Genomic DNA, 21,516 nt, shown 5'->3' with positions numbered 1-21,516 from the left:
GAAAAAAAAAGTAGTACCTTGGCTCTGAAGCAGATGGATGTTTTTAAACTGTCTATGGCACGAGGAGATTATTATGGTATGGAGGATGGAGTCAATTGGGGCAGTAGAGAAAGCTGGACAGGAAGACTATATTGAGATACATTTTAACAATTCACGGAGGGTGGGACAGATTTTGTCCAATGCCAGGGCCCCTCCCCTCTGAGATTGTTTTGCTCACCCTGGGTTACTTTTATCCTCCCAACAGGACAGTCGATGGGTGAAAATGCAACAGGCATCAAAACACCTATTCATTCTGAAGAGGGTGGATACCAAGACAGCCTCAATTGTTCAGCTTAGTAGTAGATTTCCTCATTTGTCAGACTTTCTAACCATTTCTGATATTGTAAATGAGGAGGATCTCAAAACAACTCATAGTTCGGTGCATAAATTGTTGCGGCTACTAAGATGGAATGTAGCAGCGGTGAGGTCCATATTGATCGATGATCTTGAGGTCAACTTCCTTCAATCCTTTGAGATTATTTGCCTGCATGAGACTTGGGATAGCCAGGGGGTCTCTTGTTTAGATGGTTATGCAGCTTTTCACACTTATGCTGTACCTTCCCCCCATGGAATAGCTAATAGAGGCCAAAAGAAGCTTATAGGAAGACTGGGATCAGTTAGTATCTGCCTGTGACTCTAGAAATAGTGTTGCATTCCGGAAAGTGGTAAATCAATCAATATCCACTGAATTAGGAGTCCCTGATATGGTACAGACTAGTCCAGCACAAACATGGGTAAATCATGTAGAAGCAGTTTATGCAGCTCGTGAGGAGTCCCCACCAGATGATCTTAGGGAACCACCAAAAGTGGTTGAGCTTATTTTGATATTCAAGAAGTCAGAGATGCTATTGAGTCTTTGTCTTCTGGCAAAGTGCCGGTCATGAATGGGGTCCCTGGGGACCTTTTATGAGTTGTATTGAGTTGTGGGCTCCTGTTTTTGCACAGCATTGTAATGCAATGGTAAGAGGTGCTTTTATCTTTCCCTCATAATACCTTGATCTTAATTAATAATGTTTATCATTCACCTAGCTCTGAGGAAATGAGGGAGGGAGTACTCAGCTCCTTTCTTGAAGGTTGGTTCTCAACACATTCTACAGCACTTACAATTGTGCACCCCTGTATGGTTTGAAGTAAGCATGGGCGAATTTTGCGAATCTCGCGTTCGCGAATTTTGCGGATTTGCGAACTCGCAATCCGCAAAATCCGCGAATTCTCGCAAATTTGCGGATTTTTTTTTTTTGTGTTCGCGCGGGTTTCTGCCAGTTCGCGAGGGTTTTGTACAATTTCGCAAACGCGAACTTACCTGTCGGGTCGCAAGTTTCGCGAACTTGTTGTTTCTACGTGTCCAGCCTGTTTGGGACACTCTTCTTCATCACTGCCACTCTCTGTCACCACTGCCACTCTCTGACTACTCATGCCACCCTCTGGCCCACCCATGCCACCCTCTGTTTCATCACAGCACCCTCTGGTTGTCCAGTCAGTGTACATTATTGTGGCAAAGCAAAGCACACATTCCCTGCCTCAAGTGACCTGAATTAATTTGGGGCTGATTAATGTGTCACAGAATATTTTTTTTTAGCTGGCACCTGCTTCCTTAGTGCTTCCTGATTAGTGATCTTTTGCACTTGCTAAGTGCTTTCATTGTTGCAAAATTAGTTACAACACCTGCCCTGCCCCAACTGACAATAATGAATTAGGGGCTGATTAATGGATTTGAACTTCCAGCCTGGCTCCTGCTTGTCTCCCTTAGCTGTAATTCAGGACCTTTGTGGCATATGTGTAACTATTCTGAGGTTCAGAGCAGGGTCACATAATAGTTGCAACTGGCAACTGAACTCTGGAGGGGCCCCTCAGGAAGCACTACAGGAAATGGCTACTAATGATGAGACTGAACTTTTGAACCTGGTAAGTAGTTTCAGTTTTGCTAAGATCGTATTTCTGCAATTTAGCGCTTATTCGCGGGGCGCGAAGTTGTACTGGGAAGCCGCGAACTTACGCGAACAGTGCGAGCAAGCCATAAAATCCGCTGCTCGCGGATTTGCGGATTTTGCGGGAGATTCCCGAATCTCGCGGATTGCGAATTTACCGAAAATCGGCAAAATCCGCGAGCGAATCGGATTTTCCGCCCATGCTTAGTTTGAAGGCCCAATTTAGGGGATGATGACTTGTATAGAAAGGCAGCCATCACGTTTCACAAATACATGTCAAGGAGAAGTTTCGAACACTTTTCTCTCAGAATATAATCAATATTTTGTTCAATCAATCATATTGCCCTTATATATTACCTACCTATAAGGGCAGCAAATTCAGTTCTAATGTAGGAATTCAACTTAGCCCTAACAAAGAAAGGCAGGTTTTTCATGACACAGAGATAAGGTGTGGAGGCCCGGGGTAATTTTAACATGCCCCTTGGAAGTTTACCACTAGCTGATCTCAAGGAGAACTTGCAGGGCTGAGACTTTCTACCCTTCTGCGGTTCAACTCAGTAGTGGAAGAAATTAACATTAGTTATTCTCTACCTGAATTATTTCATTCTCAGGCACTCCCACAATATTATTAAAGAAGGATAACATTGTATTTGGAGTTCTAGGTCTCTTCTCTCCTGTGTCAATGGCATCATCTTTAAATTTCCCCATCTGTGGTCGAGAGTTACCCTGTGATCCTGGTGCCCACATGCAAGCCAGATGTCAGGAAATGGACTAAGACAACAAAGTACTCACTGGCCCTTCAACGTTAGAGCGGTAGCCCAGCCTCTTTCGGTTGCTGATGGGTGTGAGACAAGTGCTGTGGATGATGGTAGGCTCTCTAAGTAACATAGCATCTGCTGTCAGCTGCAATGGCTCCTCCTCCTGGATGATGACAAATGACCGGCTGGGACAGCGAGTCCCTCAATGGCCATGAATCTTAAGCATCCCATGGTGAAGAAATATAAACATCCTAAGGGGGTTCACTGAAACACTTGCTTCTTTTAACGAACAAAGAAGAAAATGGCACAGAAGCTGGTAAATAAAAATAACATTTTTTAATAACCTCACATGAGGGAGACTGCGTCATAAGGTACCCTCAGGCTACTGTAGGAGGCTGTCTAAGGAGTACAGACAACAGGGGCCTTATATATGCATAGGTTACATTACTCAGCATAAAACCAAGGGGAGGTCCTGGCACATACCAGCATGCAAAATAACTAATATGGCTATACAAAATGTGCTTGCTCAACAAAGTGGGAGGAGAGACATTTCTCCTTACATCAGCAAGAATAGCCTGACAGTTCTATACTAGGATCAGGTGCAGTCTAATGGCTAGGTCTTTCTGAGCATGTGCAAGGCTCTGGAAGAGGGAGAAAGCACATGACAAGCACATAGCTAACTAAGATGCTGCCAAGTATAAAATGGCTTTCAGCTCATGTTAACAGATTCCTGCAATCTTTAACAATGGTGCCAGTTATAGTAGGTACTCTAAGTAGCGTAGCGCATGCTGTCAGTTGAAATGGCCCCTCTTCCTGGATGATGACAGAGAGTCCCACAGCATTCCTAATCCACAATTGTCTGGGCTAAGAGTTTTAAGGCAGCAGAACTCAAGCTTGTCCCATTTAAAGTATTTGGCAGGAATGGCGCTGGAGCAGGGAAGAAGGTCCAATGGGGTTGCACTATGTGGATCAGGATGGGAGTGCAGGAGGGTGGACTGATGTCAATCTGTAGGACCGGGGCAGCAAGCCATGGGGGAGCCATTTACATAGACACTCAGCCAACACTGCATCTGAGTTCCTTGTCCTCGCATGCAGCACGTCATTACGTCTCCGCTCCAGTTCTCTGGTTGGCCTCCCTGACCCATGGTTCACAAGACACACCTAGACGTCGAGATGCTGAGGGGTAGTTGTGACTTAAGTGGCATTGCTTGACTGCCACGTTGCAATCAATCAATCAATCACATCATTTGTATAGCGCGCTACTCACCCGGAGGGTCTCAAGGTGCTTGGGGAAGGGGGGTCCGCTACTGCTCGAAAAGCCAGGTCTTGGGTTGTTTCCTGAAGGAGAGGTGGTCTTGGGTCTCCGTATTATCTGATCCTGGCTCAGCTCAGCCAGTGGAGCTGACAGTGCACTAGAGGCCCACTGAATATCGCTGTGCTTTCCCCGTGTTCCTCCTCCGACCTCCTCCACGCACTTTTTCTCTAGCGTCCTTTGCCCCACCTGTAGTATAGGTATAAGGCTAATATTATGAAACAGGAATACAAATAAGGGCATGCCTTTGCCCATTCAAAGTGTTGCACGTGCCTCTGGGTCAGATCACAGAAGAATTAGCAAGGAACAGTTGGAGAGGAGACCCAGAAAGTATCAATGATACTCCAAGTGACATATATCGGGGTGCCAAAATAGAGACACTAATAATGCAGTAGCATCACAAGCAGAGTAACGTTTACGTTTCTTTGTATAACAAGTGCACATAGAAAAGCTCTACAAACGCTACATTTCCAGAGAAAACATATGCATACATTACCTTACGTGGTTGCTGTCAATACCAATAAAAATTGAATTGCAACGTGAAAAGAAAAAAATCGTCAGGTGAAATTGTCCCGGAATTGTAAATTTCTAAGTTTCTGAAAGTCAGAAAGCAAGGACTAAAAATGTTTTTGCTAGTAACAAAAGCACTTAGCAATCCACTACCAGATGTGGCATTTCTTTTAGACTATAGTTTGTGAGGGTGGTCTCATGCTTTACTTCTGGGTGCTGAAAGGCACGTAAAACTGGTATATTGACAGCAGAACGTTCTTAGACATTTCCTTTTGGAATTGACACTGCATGTGAGAAACAACGTATGGGAAGCTCTGTGTATATAGCTTGTGGAAAACATTTAACTATGGTTTACAAGGGTATAGAGACATGTACAAAATATGCAATGTTAATTTTCATGGTATAACAAAAGATGCATTTATGGCAACAGAATATATTTGAGTTTATCGGCGAACTAATTCATAAGCTTACGATGAAAATATTGTACATGTTTCTTAGGTGCATGAAAGATAATTACATTAAACAAAGGTACAACACAAAAACTTTTCTACCCCTTGGACTCCAAGTTTCAGGAATAGGAAGAGGCTCCTATTTTAGAAACTGGACTCTGAAGAAGCACATGAACAATGAAGGTTCAACAATTCCTTTGACATTGTAGACGAAGTGGAAGCGGGCCGTAATTTTCAAAGGCTGCTGTAATGAATGTACACAAATTGTACCTTTTTCAGAGTAGTAAAAGAAAACTATCACATTTATTCGAAGGCTGGGTGGACTTAAGAGTGCAGGGTCCATTACTATCTGGCTGGAAATTATATTTTTGGCATGCCTAATTAGAAAATGCAAGAAGCCAACGTTGATGCCATATAAAGTTTCCCTTTACAAAGTATGTTAACATACTTATAGGATCCACTGCACTAGTTCTGGCAGTTCATTGTCTGCTCTTAAAAGCAATCGGCTAGGAGCGGGACAAGCATTTACCTTCATTTTAGTAGAGGCTCACTTCTTTAACGAGTTCAAAAATGGCTGATAACTCTACACAGATATTCAAATAGCAATCATTTGAAGTGGTGCAAAACCTGAGAATTGTGCCCTTCTGAATATAGAATAGAACTGCAATACATAGGACAGGATGAGGAGCTTCTGTGATTTATTTTAACATGATTACAATTGAGTTTAAAACAGTTTCTTTATAAAAGGTAAATTCAACATAAACAGACATAGACAGCAGCCGAAAATAACACTTTCAAATTCGCTATTTAAAGCTTTCCAAAGTGCCTCAAAACAAATGGAAGAATGAAAAATATCTAAGTGTTTTTTGTACGTAAAACACTGTTTAACATGTCAACACTTAACAGGGTCCTGGAATAGCATATCATCTTCTAAAGTGTGAAGTTTAAATATTAAGTGTGTGTGTGTGTGTGTGTGTGTGTGTGTGTGTGTGTGCAAATGGTAGAATTCTAATGTAAATATGAATACTTTAAGAACGGTCTAAATGGCTACAGTTTTTACTCTCTACAATATTTTTCTCACATACAGTATGGAAAAGACAACAGTACAATACATATCTGCTTTCTCACAAATGTTCAGTTAGTCTTTAATTGTTCACTCATTTTTCAGTAGTAAATAACATTTAGGGGAATCCAGTGAAAAACAGCGTCCTGGTTGTTTCTAAAATGTTGTAATAATCTGACCATAATGTCTATAATGCTAATGATAAACAGTGGAGTCTTTATGTATGTTTGCTCTGCTCCTGTAGAGAAGTTGTGTAAATTGGGTAACAAAGGAGGCTGAGCACTATTAAAGTTGTATCCACCTTCACTGCCTGTATTAAAAACGCATAGCATCTCCACAATGGAAGAAGGTTCAATCTTTGCTGGCAGTTTAACTGAGACTTGCAACTTACAATATAATGGGGCTGACCCTGAGATTGTAGTACAGAACACTGACAATGAACAGGAAGTTGTATGTATGGAGTCTATTACTTGAGTTGTTCTTTAATATAAAAAATAGGCCTGTGACTTTTTTTTTAAAAAAGCTGTGTGTAAAACGTGACTACAGCTAGTTATAACCAGCTTTATACAGCATTTCTAAGATATATGTTTGAGGTTGTCATTACAAGGATACATGATCCTAATCGTCTTCCTTTGTTCTGCTTTGAAAACATAGATATGACTAAATGAATACTCTATTACCTAGGAAAATCATGCTATATCAGTGGTGTTTTAGTTGATGAAATCTGGTGCAAAACCACAGGAGTGTTAATGTTATCTCATTAGAACCGAGATTCTCTTCCCTCTCATCCACTGGGCTGTTTAATCCCTGATTTCCTGGAAATTAATTTTATTTAGCATTTCATAAGTCTCTCCAGTGGTGCTATGAAAGCCATTCATAACTTTTCTGCTAACAGCCATTTGCATTGTGGGCCCTGTAGTTTCGCTTTGAACACTTTCTTTATGTGCTCAAAACCCCAGCATCAGATGTGCTGTTTGATAAAATGCCAAAGTCGTGTTACACATAACATTACCCACTTGTCAGCTATGTTTTAAGTATTTCCAAGGAGTCTGATCCAGTTAAAAAGCTGCTTGAATCTATCATATATCCCATCATTTATAAAGGTGCACTCTTTAATTTGTATTATCCATTAAAACGAGCATGATATTGCAAAATGCTTTGCCTTTTGTGTAGTGGAAAGTGTTGTCCCTAGCTACGCTGTACAATACAGATAAAACATGGATAGCAGAAGTTTAGCCTTCCCTGCCTCAAGGAGTAAGTAACTGAAAGGTGGAATTTGCAGAAGGAATATCACATGATTCTCGCACATATGCAGTACAGGTACAACAGAGGTAGCTCAGTTGTGTAACAATAGCCCCTACAGGCCCTGCAGTGCGGGGGCGGGGCATGGGCTCCAGGCTGCTGCCTCCAGCACCGTGCATGGGTGGGTGGGCCTATGGCCATAGGCTCTTGAGTGGGTCCAGAGCGTAGGGTAGCCCCCTCCTTGAACTTGGTAGGGGCCACCTTCAAGTTTCATTACCCCACTGAGGTAGCTAACAGACTTAAGATGGAGTAAGGAAGTTAAGATACCGCTGTATACAATCTGATTAAATAGGAAAGCATACAAGAAGTAAAAAACTCTTTAAAGAAAAGTCAAATCTCTCACTGAATTACCAACTATTCATATAGGAAGATGAATCCTCGCCTCCCTAATGTGGCAAGTATCCTAGCACAACAAAGAGGCAATTTACAGACTTATTTTCAAAAGTAAGAAATCTACTCTTTGCAAGTTTACTCCAACGATTTCAGAAGAACTCTGACCTTTTAGGATTTTCAAAAAGCCATAGCAGTAAATATGTAAAACTCCGCATTTTATTTTTTAGATTTTAATAAATACTCGTGGTGTCATGCAGTTACTTTTACTGACAGACCACAATTTGGGCGAATGGCTAGAAATGCACATTAGTATACCATAATATTCTCATTTGTTTTCCATCACAACAATCTTTTGCCTATAGAAGAAATATCTTTCACTGTCCCATGCCATATGTGGGTGTTTGAATACTCTTGTAGTCCATTACATAATTATTCTCCCCTCTTTTGGTTTATGTTTACCCATCTATATGTATTGTACCTTTTTTGGAATTATGTTTTCATGTGTAAAAGTGGTTGAAATGACTTGGTATAAAATTCTTTGCACATAAATGTTCACAGATTTTGAGGCATTGTAGACTTGTGGCAACTGTTGCTATTTAAATTACCTTTTGTTAAGGTAGACTGCTGATGAACAAACTGAAAGTAAATACACTAAATACACTGTATTTCACTATCAGGACAAGTCACACACAACAGTACATGTCCTATTGTTAACATACACAGAACCCTGCACAAATGGGTTACCTTGGGACTACCATAGGGGTAACTAATAGGTAAGAAAAGGGAAGATGAGGACCAGGCAAGTGGGTGCACTTGCCAATTCGACATGTCATTTACAAACTGCGCGCAGACTCTGCAGTGCAGGTCTGAGTTACATTTACTGGGCTACATCATTGGGTGGTACAATCAGTGCTACACGTACCACGAGTAGCATTTGATGTACATGCCCTGGCATTCTCAGTGCACTTTACTAGGGACTTACTAGTAAATCAAATATGCCAATCATGGAAATACCAATCCATAACACATTTTACACAGAGAGCATATGCACTTTAGCACTGATCTGCAGTGGTAAAGTGCCCAGAGTCCTAAAACAGAACAAAGACAAGAGAGGTAAAAAAAGGAGGAAGAAGCAAAAAGTTTGGGGATAACCCTGCAAAAAAGGCCATCTCCAACATTTGGTAAATCTAAAAATTTACGTGCAGAAGACTTGCGATAGAAAGAACATTTTGTTTGCTTTGAAACTAGTGTTACAATTGAAAAGATTTGTTTTTCAAAAAAAAAAATTATTTTGTGAAATCTCATGTATTATTAAACACTTACGTGAATATTTTGCATCGAGATGTTATCTTGACAAGTCAATTTTTGTTCCTTTTTAAAACAGCTGTTGTGTGTGGTTCACCTCCAAATGTGGTGAATGGAAAAGTTGAAGGATCAGATTATCACTGGGGTTCCAGTGTGAGTTACAGCTGTGTGTTAGGCCACCACCTCTCAAGTCCAGCTATTATTTCATGTGAAGGAAGAGGTACATGGAGAGGAGAAATCCCACATTGTCTACGTAAGTTGTTCTATTGGTAATTTACTCTTTCATAAAGCAATCAATATTATTGCATATACATGTTTAATGCCCTGGAATTTCAACAGAGCACTAAAAATCTAGTTGGAAAATGTATGACATTATCCATTGGTATATAAGAAAATAGAAAATGCGAAACATATTTTAATTGTAATGGCTGTTTGTTAATTTTTTGATGCAGAATCTAGTTGCAAGTATGATTGTACTTGCAAGTTATGCTTCAGTTTTGGGGGTTATATGCCCATGGCTTCTATCAATCCAACATACACACATTTTTATAAATGTGTCATGTACAGCTTTTATAGAGAGCCTCTATTCTTTATTTCATTTTCTATATATGATAATTCACAGCTATGACCAAGAAAATAGTTTTCATTGCTGCTATATAGCAATCTGAAAAAGATATACTGTATCTTGCTTCATATCATTTTTATGTCTCAGCTAGACAGCTGTCTAGAAGAGACATGGTGTATATACTTGTGGGCTTCAGCCCACCCATGGACTTCCCAATTGCTTGCTCCATCATTGCCCTCCTATTCTTTCTCTCCATTTGTCCATGACATACATGCGACGTTCCTCTTCCTGTGTTTAGCCCCCCAAGAGAGGATGGACACATTCTTACTATCTATTCACTGCTCTCATTTTCACAGTTTCAACTGTTTTAGGAACTACTTTTTTATTTGTTTTTGAGCACTTTACATGAGCTCCCCTGTTTTCACTTGCTCTGAGCACCCTTTCTGTAAACAGGCCTGTAAACCTTGTTCTTACCTCATACATTTGCTGTATATTTAACAACTGAGATCAAATGTCAGACGCAGTTTTCATTGGTGCCTTTTTACTTTTCTTGCTCTGACTTCAAATTGAGAGAAATCCCCTGTGTTGCTTGCCAGTCCCCCAACCACCTCCCGCTTTGCAGCTTGGGCTGTCCTCCCACCCCCTACCTCATCCCTACTTGCCTTCTCCTTGATTGCCCCCCCCCCCCCCACCCATTATTGCTCACCACAGCTTATCTGCTAAGAATGCTTGCCTGGATCACTCTGTCCCTGGCAGGCTGGAGTCTCTATAGAAGCAGAACATCCAAAATCCACTGCTCCCTAATATTTTCTGTGTCGCTTTATTTGGTTATTCTTTGTGCTTCGTCACATTGTCATGGCATTGATTTAACCAATAGCAGATTAAAATGTGTCTCCTAAATCACAAATCTAGAAAACTAGACATAATTTGCTTTGTCTTTCTGGAAATGTGTATATTTTGCAACTCTGCATGCTGCGTCTGTCCACAAGTATTATGTTTTCACAGCTATGTACCTACCCCAGGGGCTTCCTGACTACCATGTAATCAGCAGTCTAGTGCTACGGGGCCTCGAACACTGAGCCAGGCCGGCAGCTGTCCGACTGTGAAGGACTGCATCCCATACACATCAGAGCCATAGGGAGAGGGGAGAAGCCATCCGAAAGGGAAAGCTAGGGCTGCTTGTTCACTTCTCTTGCCAACAGTCTCAAATAAACACTTTAAATACACCACTCATTTCACTAGATTGAAAAGAGGACAGGCTGCGCCCAAACCCTCCTTTGTCTATTATTCAGCTGAATGTGCTTACTTTCTCACCTTAGTTACTTTTGCTTTTACTCATATAACATTTTGCCACTATAACATTTCCTATAACATTTTGCCACTTTGCTAAACGTCATTGACATTGACAACTCCAAACGATATTTCATTGCTGAGATTGATGTCTTTGCCAGTGTTTGGTCTCTAAAGAAGTACACAACAAAATATCAGATCATATAAAGCTAAGCTAAATAATGAAATTTTAGTTACAGAAACACTTATTGGGACTTGTATGGAATTTTATTTGAACCTCAAAAAATCCATGAACAATTGTCCTTCTTATTAAAGGAAGAGAGTGTTGGATGTTATACTCTTGTCTATTTGTAGCAGTTGTATTTATATTTAAAACGAATGCAAACATTGAAATTCCATATCATCAAATGTAGCTAAAATTAGATGTTAGGGTGAAGAAATGTCATAGTGATGAAAAAGAACATTTGCAAACACAAGAGTAAAATGAACAATCCAATCAAGAAAAATGTCAGCTAATTATAAATGTGCACAGTGAGGGGCTCAACAAGATGAGTGATAAAATTAGCACAATAAAATACTTGAGACAACTATATAAAGCACCAAGAAAGGATGTTATGCAGTTATGTTTTTCTATGATCATATATTTTGGGAAGCAGAGCAAGAAGGCACATTCTGGATATTAATTGCAAGAGTTATAATTGCTGTGAGTTCATATTCTGATAAATCAGCACATGGTGCACTCCTTTTGAAAATGTGTGGTACAGAGAGATCTTTCGTTTTTAGAATCACAACTTTTGTAGATCTCAAGACATGTATAATCCTAGTGAAATGAGAGTTGTGAGAATGTGAAATGTTTTAAAGATGAGGTCAGCAGTTCTCATTATGCATTTCACATCAATTTAAGAAAGCAAAATCTAGTGTGATATAAAAAAAATTGTGGGTCTGACATCTCTGAGCAGCATGGAGGAAAGCTCTATGTGGGGTTAATCTTTTATTGGGTAGGATAATGAGATAAGATAGCTCATAATCAATACTAAAAAGTTCCAGCACTTTTACTGTTACCTTTGAGTGTTGGACAGAATGTACATGCTCAATTCATTTGCACTTCAGAAGTAAAAATATTGCCAATAATGCCATGGCCTGATTATATTCCTTGATGTGAAATCCAAGCGATTTGCAAGTGGAGTCGAATTTTTGAGTAATGCCAGCATACCTGACTTGTTTTGGGGAAAATAATAAAATTAAAGGACAATTTATTTTAGGTATCCATACCCCACCCTTTTTTGCATAGCTTGCAGAGCCGGTCTGATTATGAAGATGGATGAGTGAGAGTTCAATTTAGCATTCATCGTAGACTCATTGGTCTTCTGGTGAAAGGATATGTCAACTTCTAAAAGGAGGTATCGGATGATTATTTTAACCTAAAGTTCGAAGAGGTAGATATGGCAGTTGGAAATGAATGAGGAACACACAGCAACAGCTGAAAGAGCCAGATAAAGTAAATGGCGTAAACGAAACAATCTTCACACTAAAATCCATTTTTCATTTTCTATGTGTTATTCTTCTCTCCTTTATTTGTTCATTCTCTAGGACATTATTATCTTCCCTTTCCACCATGCCTTTGGTGAATCACTGTTGGCATATTTGACAGAAAGGTGTTAGTGGATGAAAGGCAACAAAAATAGGGAACTGAAACTATGGACCGCAAGGCAAGGCCTTGTTTCTTCCAATTTTCTTTTTTAAAAAGGCTTAGAAAACAATAATGCTCTAATAATTATTTCAAATTCAAATGGCATGATCACTCTGCTATATTTAAAAACATGTGAACAATTTCAACAACATTTTAAAATGTAGAAATAATTTCAGCAAATTTAAAAGTGCCCATTTATTAGTATATTCAAATTTGCTGCTCAAACGAACCTTATATGTTTACCCAATGGTTATCTGTCACTAACCTCTATACCTGTGCTTTTTTTAATAGCTGTGTTTTGTGGAGATCCTGGGACGCCCACACATGGACAAATCAATGGGAGGAGCTTTATTTTTAGGTCTGAAGTAATGTTTCAGTGTAAACATCCTTACATATTGGTTGGATCATCAAAAAGAGTTTGTCAGTCAGATGGATCTTGGAGTGGGGTTCAGCCTGCTTGTATAGGTAGGTTGAAGGCAATATTAACTATATAATATTATAGGAAAATCGTTTAAAATCTTTTTCTGCAACAACTGAATAAACACTGGAGTACTCCTACCAGTGTACTGTTTGCACCCATTTAATGATACTACAATGTTATTTTCAAAGGCAATGTATAATGCACTAGATGAAAGTTTTGATTCCACGTTCAGGTTAAGTTAAGTTGATACATGAATAATGGTAAAATGCCTGCAATATCTTGCAAAAGTATTGAAATGTTTTAATAATGTTCTCTGAAAACGTTTTTTCTAGTCAAAATGTTAACATTGAGAATAAGGATGTTGCAAACAGATAACATTAAACTTTTGAACATAGGATGCGTATGATAAAAATATTGATTTAGTTACACAGTAGGCAAAGGAGTATTTCCGGTTCTATCTAGGTATAGCAATTATAATAAAAAAAATGGTGTCCCTCAAAATTTCTCTTTCACAAACCTTTTTTCCCATACCTCAACCCACTGCCCCGCTTTACCTTCCACCAATTGTCTCTGCTTGTTATCTACTGTGAACACCACAACGTATTGTGTGTATTTGCAAAACATACCCATACAGGGTTAATTGCTCTTACGTGACCGCCAGGGAGCACAATAAAATCGCTATAAACAGCATTAGTGCCTAATACTCAAGAGATCAACTGAACAATAAGATTACATTCATATTCAGATATAAGTTACAAATTACTAAAACTGCACTAACTCAAACGAGTAATTGACATACCCAGATGGTTAATGAAATAAAATTTAGATTTGTTTTATGAATTATTGTGCAATCTGTTACAAAATTCCAGAGTTTAGTTTCAGTTGGAGAGTAATGTCCGTTATTCTCAAAATAAATTGCTCTATGGAGCAAACAAGAAAAGAAGCAAACAGACACATTATTTTGCAGAGTTTTAAAAAGCTCTGTTGAACCTTGGACAAAGATTATGTCATATTATTATTATCACACAATGATGCTCACACAGCTTCTTAGAAGGATTGACTTTTTCAGTGGAACAAATTACTTTTTCTTCATGCCAATTAATTATCTTCCTAGTAAAACTTTTCCTACTTCATCTCCATTGTACTACCAAACTCATATTGAAAGGTCAAGATCAGAGTAATCCTTATTTAACTGTTCTTGATTTAAAGAAAAATAAGATGTAATTTGTGTACTTTTTACTTATTACAAAGCTTAACACCCTTACAAAATAATTTAGAAGAGATATGGGAAAGTGAAGATAAATGGATATGGAGAGAATCAAACAACTGAAGAAAAAGGATAAATACATATTTTGACAAGGAGCAGCACCCATCCCTCAGGCTTTGTCATTACATGCCCTATTTCCAGAAGAATATTCATGTTGGTTTCTATTTGTGAATGGGTTAAACTAGTGCTAATATTGGTATGTATGTGGATCACCAGAATCCACATGCTTCAAATAAGAGCTTTGTATGCTTAATGTAACTGGTAGTAAATAAAACATATCCATTATCAATTAAAAGCAAGCTGCTTATTACGGTTAAAATATACAGAAAGTTTTCATGAAAGAAGTGCATAGTAGTAATGCAAAAAGTACCTCATAAAAATGGGGATTGCATACATATTTTTATCAAAGAAATACAATAGGTAATATGGTCTGTGTGTTGTCTCAAGTGATTAATAGTTGTAAAGAGGAGATAGACAATCTTCGGAGGTAACAGACATTTAAGAACCCATGGAGAGTAGCGTCTCTTTTTCTAATGTATGCTCATTGCAGCTTTCATCTTCTGATGGAGAGTATGATAGAAGAATAGGGAGTAGCATAATTATCTAGTCAAAATGGTCAAGGACATCTCCTGTAAAGGACATAGCTGACCCATCAGAGAGTAGAAGATATCTAGGTAAATGTGGTTGATGTAGACATAGCAGCAATGGGTGGGCATCCAACATATCATATGCTCACACCTAATTGTTGCTGATTATTGGGCCATAATAACTAACAATACAATCAATGACTGTTCAGGGAGGCTATCGAAACAAGAGAAATGCTGTTTATGTTGACTGACAAAAAATTGAAGAAACAGAAATGAATGTAAATGTATTATCAATGCTGCTGGCAAAGAGGTTCATTTTGATTAAATGGGAATCCAATAAGGTCCAATGATTATGACTATAGTGGATTTATTGAAAATGTTAATAGCTGAAAACACAATACTGAAAAAATTGAGGAGGAAGGGAATAATGAGAAATGGCAAACTACTAGAGTGGGGTGACTCATTCTACAGTTGACAGAAAGATGTTTAAAGAACATCCTACAACAAACATGTTCAACTGCACAAATGTATACAGGAACGAAATCAGGAGGAACAAAGTTTTTGAATTTTCCCAAATGAACCCTTGGTTATAAATATTCATACGTCTAGATATGCAAAATACTCTTGAGATATTTAAGCAGGAAAAATCTTTTCTTTATTCTACTCGGACAAGGCATTGTTCACAGAAACCCCAGAGCAGGCCCAATGTTTTACAAACACCTAGTCTAATTGGTTGTAATTTATCTGACATTCAGAGGCTTCAGGTGAAAATGTCCTTCATTTATTGTTTTTTCTTTTAACATTATTTGTGATGTATTTAATGGCAAAATATTGTGTGCTTATCCTCAATATCTAAAAATGCACTTGGGTAAGTGTAAAGATGTTTTGTCATTTTGTAATACTTTGATTTGAGTGATGGAGGGTTTATGATGTAGGCGGTTCACTTATAGGAGATTTCCTTTAGGAGGCTACTTTATGGGGCTCATTTTGCCAATCATATTATATGAATTGTACTACTGACTAAGAATCTTAGTAAAGTGATCATTCCTGAAAACATGCTCCTCAATATGGGTTTGATAAGGAGTAGGTTATGTATATATACATATCTAATATTTTGGATTCTAAAAATAACCATAAGCAATTTGATTTTAATCTCTCTGTTGGGGATATCAGGGCACAGCACACTTCTCTGCAGCTTCTATAGATAATAAATTGTTGTCAGTAACCCAAGGATCAAGCTATCTCTTTCTAATATCCTCAGTTATGTAATATTAAGAAATATCTGAAATTCCATTTATAATCCCTCTAATAATATTTGCCAACCTCTCAAAATGTATGCGTTAGTATGGACCTCAAACAGAATAAAAAATTGAGCTGGGTGAAATTAGTGAAAACAACTTTCTGGGATGTTTGTATTGTCAAATATTTATGCCAATGTGGTATTATCAAACATGGAACCTTCAAAGTAATATTAATGTTTAGCATTCAAAATTCATAATTATTTGGGTCTCCACTGACTGGTAGGATAAAATCGTATATGATCTCTTTAAGGCTGGTTCATACAGATTCTGAGCTAATGAGAGGAATCTATGAATTGCTGATGGTGTTTTAGAACCAGCAGATTTAATATGTCACAAGAGAACAGAAAAAATTAAACCTAGTGTGTGAAAAAAGCTATGCAGATGGCAACTAATTTTTGAATATAAATTGTTTAAAACATTATCTTGCATATTGTTGGATAGCAAAACTTCATAATTAGGAAAGGTGCACTTCTACATTTAATGAGGTTTTGTTCCCACACCCACCAAAACATCGCTCAATTTCTGGACAATTTCCATATGCTGTGAACTTTTATTCAAAGAGTCAGTTTAGGTGTATGAATGAGGTGAAAAAACATTACAAAGGGATAGGAATAGTTACAATCATACTAATTTGTAGGAATTAGTGACGTCCCTAGCTAAATTTCTTTGAAACACCTGTCTAGGTCTACAATTATGACTGCAGGCAGTCCTTGTACATTTTCCACTTGATAGTGGAATTTACAATCAGAGACATCAACAAATCCTTATTCTGTGAATCCAAACTTTAAATTCCCCCTTGCAGAGTCAATTGGAAAAAAAGGTATTTCAAGAGCTCTACAAACCATTTATATTAATTGATGACATAGGTATTTCATCAAACTACAAATATCCAACCTCCAGGCACACATAATTTGTCTATTTACTCAGAAATGCATCACAGCTACCACCTGGGATGGATTAACTGAGGTTCTGTTTAAGTACTATAGAGAGCAAATATCGCTGTAGGACTACCGAGAGTAAACCACATAGAATGGATTGACGGTGCTCCATTTAAGGACTATCAAGAGTAAATGAGTTGGATTGGCCATGGATGGCAATTATGGTTTGATACCACAAAACAGGAGAGAAATATTAAATTGTGTTGCCTATTTCATGTTAGCACATGTTGCCATTAACAAGCGTGGCTGTCTGGTAGCGCAAGTGAGGTGACATGTGGGTTCTCGACTTTGATGAAAGTTTGACTATGCAAGAGACCCACCCCGAACAAACGATGAAGCACCTAGCTGAATAGTTCATGGTTTTCACTAATTATGATACCAGTGGAGAGATAGGTCCTCTGTTTATATTTTAGCCCACCCATCACTTACTAATTGCAGTGTAGGGGGTATCGACACATCCCTGATGAATGCTTTAGACCAATGGCTGATTAGAGGCAGAAACATGTTGGCATAAATCATTGTACAGTGAAGCATACAGGTCATTACACCTAAGTACACCTCCTGTCTTTAGCCCTTGATAATCTTTTAATCAGCCAGGGATACCAACAAATTGAAGGATATGTTAGTGGATTATCCCATTGTTTTTAAAAGTCATAAACTGGACCTAAATAATTGTCCTGAGAGAAGAAATATCTAAGAACTCCCTCAGAAAAGCCCCATTCTGAGGTCAAGTTTGCCCCAATAGTAACATCTTACCAGGGTGGGAGAAGGTGGCAAATAATGAATCATATCACATGACGTGAGTGAGCCATCCTCATCCAATTCTTGGAATTGTCCTGAATTTAAGTAACAAACAATTGGCAGCACACAGAGAACTCATTGGGTCTCTGGTACTAACCTGCTGACTTGCTGATCAAGCAAACAACATTTCTCTGAGGGTATCATGACAATTTGTGTAGTTGTTAGCGTTTTCTGAATGCCAAACAAAATCCAAGCAGCAGCATTTTAAAAAAATGTTAGCTTTTTAAATACAAATTTTGGGCTGCTTCAATACAGCGAGTTGCCATAGTCAAGTCGTGATAAGATTAACCCGTGAATCACAATTCTCCTCAATACTACTGGGAGCCATTGCAGAACTTTTCTCAGGACTCTCGAAAAGACCAACACAGCTGCCAGCCACAGTTTTTCCCAGAGAGGCCATGTTTAAATGGTTGTCCAAGGACATCCCTAGGCTCTTTACTTCTGACTTAGGGAAAGGACATTCACCTAGGGAATATGAAAAACTGATCTTACCCCAGAGAGATGTTTTGTTTCCCAAAACCAGGAGAAAACCAGAACATTGCTTTTCCCACCATTCAACTTCATAGAACTAGCTGCCACCCACTCAGACACTTTTAAAAGGCAGTTGTTGAGACTTGTGAAGACAGAGTCCATATGCGGTGCCAGCATAATGATCAGCTGGGTATCGTCTACATAAGATATCATCTTAAAACTGAAGGAACATATGATATCTGATAAAGGGTGTACATAAGTATTAAAAGGCATAGGGCTCAAAGAAGAGCCCTGTGGGACACCACAAAACAGCTGATGACTGGAAGAAAGGAACTGCCCTTCTCTGACCTGGAAACTATGCTTATCCAAGAAGTATGCCAGCCACTTCAACACCTTCCATGTAATGCTGACTTCTTTCAGGCAGCAAAGAAGCAAAGAAGAATGGGGTGGGCAACCATATCTAAGGCAGAACTCAGGTCTAGGGGGATCAGTACCACTGATTCAACCTGGTCCATCGCCATCTATATATCCTATCTAGCTCTCATTAGAGCTGTTTCTGTGCTGCAGCGTACCCAGTCTGAGTAGAGTAAAGAATTTTATTAGTTTCCAGATGTTCAGTAATATCTCTGTTAATCACTTTCTCTAAAATATTTCCGACACTCAGTAAAAGAGAGATGGGTCTATAGTTTTCTATAGCGTGAGGGTCAAGATTGGGTTTCTATAATAGCGGCTAAATGATAGCATGTTACCAATCTTTCAGAACAATGCAGCTCTTTAAAGAAAGTTTAAACAGGTCATGACATCCTCTATGATCAATCGTGGAAAGGTGTCAAGTGAAATATCAATGTCAATGACTCTTATGTTATTTTCTATATTATTCCCATAGTCTGATTAGCCTGATAGGGTATTATAGTTATCTTTTACTTTACTAAGGAATTGCGGCGCAATAGATTTACATAATTCTGTTGATGCCTTAGGTGCAGTTTCTGGAGAATGCAATAAAGAATATATATTAGATCAGGTCAGAATATGGGGTTATGGGTTACAGCGAGGTTTTTTCATCCTAAATCTGTAGCTTTCAAGTTACTTATTATTAACTATTTGAAATAAACCATTGTAAGATTGTGCACAAAAAGAGCTGCGTGTGAGCAGCAATTGGAAAAAGATTGAGGAAGGCTAAGGTGCAGTCTGTGTAGTGTGTATTGACAATATTTATTCCTGTCATGACAGTAAATAGCTGTTTTGCATTGCCACAAGGTGTCCCTGTCTTCTTTTCTCTTTAAAGGTTTTTTTCACCCGACAACATAGATTAACATTGGGGAGTCCTTATTATTTCTACTAAGCTGTAATTCCCAATGGTAAGGAGGGAGATATATCATGTTTAGTACCTCTGAAATTGAAATATTAAATCCTCTTTAATGGCAAAGTCAAATTTATCATTACAATTGTTAAAAATGCCACTTTTAGAAGGATGCAAACACAAGGAATTGATGGACGGAGCGCTGAAACTTTTCAGACACTCACCCACAGTCACAGATGTGGGTTGAATTCATCATCGTTCTTTAGCTCACTTCGCCACTTCAGTTCGGACCCAGCTATATCAGTCTTGACCCTGTGCCTCATGGGAACAATCTAGCCCGAACTACCAAGCCAGGTCTATCCTGAACCAGAAAGAAGCATCCTAGGACCGGTTTCGGGGAAACACCCCTCGTCAGCTAGGCCAGCTTGAATCCAGTGGCAAAGTGAGCAAGTGGCCCACGTCTGGGCATACCCTGCCAATTTAGGATGAATGAAGCAAACACAATGAGATGATGAACGGAGTGCTGAAACTTTCCAGACACTCACCCCCAGTCAAAGATAAATATGAAATATGAAATACCAGCATTTCACATCTACCTGTGGAGAGGTGTCCCGGTGCTGAGGGCTATCAGGAAGATTCAGTGAGCTATTGCCTAGAGTTACAAAGTGCTGGGTTGGGCTGACCTGCCTCCAGTGCTGGCGATCAAACCATGAGCCCCTGTGTTCTGGAGTCAGCCGCCCTGGCCTCTACACCACACTTCTTCCCTAATCTGGGTTGAATCCATCATTGTTCTTTAGCTCACTATGCCACCTCAGTTCTTACCCAGCAATATGAAAATCAGTCTTGACCCTGTGCCTCATGTGAACATTCCAGTCTGAACTGCCAAGCCAGGTCTTCCCTGAACTGGAAAGAAGCTTTCTTGGACAGGTTTCAGGGTAACACCCTCATCAGCCTAGGATAGCTTGAATCCAGTGGCAAAGTGAGCAAGGGACCCACTTCTGGGCATAACCAGCCGACTTAGGGCGAACAAAGCAAACACAAGGAGATCACATTCACCCCCAGATCTCTTGACTGGGGGTGAATGTTTTGATTTGTTCTACATTTCGTCTATCAATTGTGTGTTTTTGCTTCCTCGCCCTAAGTGCGCCGGGTATGCCGAGACATGGCCGGGCTCACTGTGCCACCGAATTAAAGCTATCCTGGCTGATGAGGGGTGAAACCCCGAAACCGGACCTAGCATGCTTGTATCCAGTCCAGGGAGGTCCCGGCTTGGCTGTACGTGCTGTACTGTTCCCATGAGGCAGAGGGATTTAACCCAGATATCTTGACTGGGGGGGTGAATGTTTTGATTTGTTCTGCATTCCGTCCATCAATTGTGAGTCTTTTACTTTTAGAAGAGTGTCATTTTTCTGCTCTTAGCCCTTTGTGCCAGTATCCTGACTCTGATACACATCTGGGGAGGGTGACAGCTGGACTATGTGTATTCCCTCTAGGCAGCCACTCACAATGGGAGCTTAGGGGTGACTTAATGAGCCATCCTGGGAGGATAGGAGGGAGCCTCACACTTACACATGAATGGGATGTGTCCTGTTGCCACACAATGGGCTACACAACCCCCTGTAGTGATTCTGGAGACTGGGCAGGATGGAAGAACCTTTGTGCACTTCAAAGACCTTTCTTCAAAGGGACAACTACTTTTGCTCACGGCCCAAACTGGTCCCTGGATCCAGCCCGCTCTCCATTCCCGTTGGCCTGAACTTTTGTCATTTTCCCAGTCCAGGATGACCAGCTATGTTGATGGTTAGTGCTTTTTAGTGCTATTTCTACTAATTCTTTTAAATTCAATGTCTCCGGTTGCACTTATTGAATTTTTTTGTGTTTTGGTG

At 39.3% G+C, this 21,516-nt stretch overlaps 1 protein-coding gene across 1 annotated transcript in view; it reads left to right on the top strand.

Annotated features, from left to right (window-relative positions):
* Nucleotides 1-21,516, top strand: part of CSMD1 (CUB and Sushi multiple domains 1) — a 3,932,590-nt gene that overhangs the window by 3,705,404 nt on the left and 205,670 nt on the right. The window contains exons 60-61 of the mRNA XM_086925641.1: nucleotides 9,079-9,252; nucleotides 12,836-13,009. Coding sequence (XP_086781767.1) covers nucleotides 9,079-9,252; nucleotides 12,836-13,009 — 348 coding nt within the window. The remainder of the gene's footprint in view (nucleotides 1-9,078; nucleotides 9,253-12,835; nucleotides 13,010-21,516) is intronic.

Source organism: Lissotriton vulgaris, chromosome 6 (assembly GCF_964263255.1).
Source record: "Lissotriton vulgaris chromosome 6, aLisVul1.2, whole genome shotgun sequence".
NCBI classification, from domain to species: domain Eukaryota; kingdom Metazoa; phylum Chordata; class Amphibia; order Caudata; family Salamandridae; genus Lissotriton; species Lissotriton vulgaris.
The sequence above is the reverse complement of the archived record's forward strand: the minus strand, read 5'-3'. Positions and strand labels throughout refer to the sequence as shown.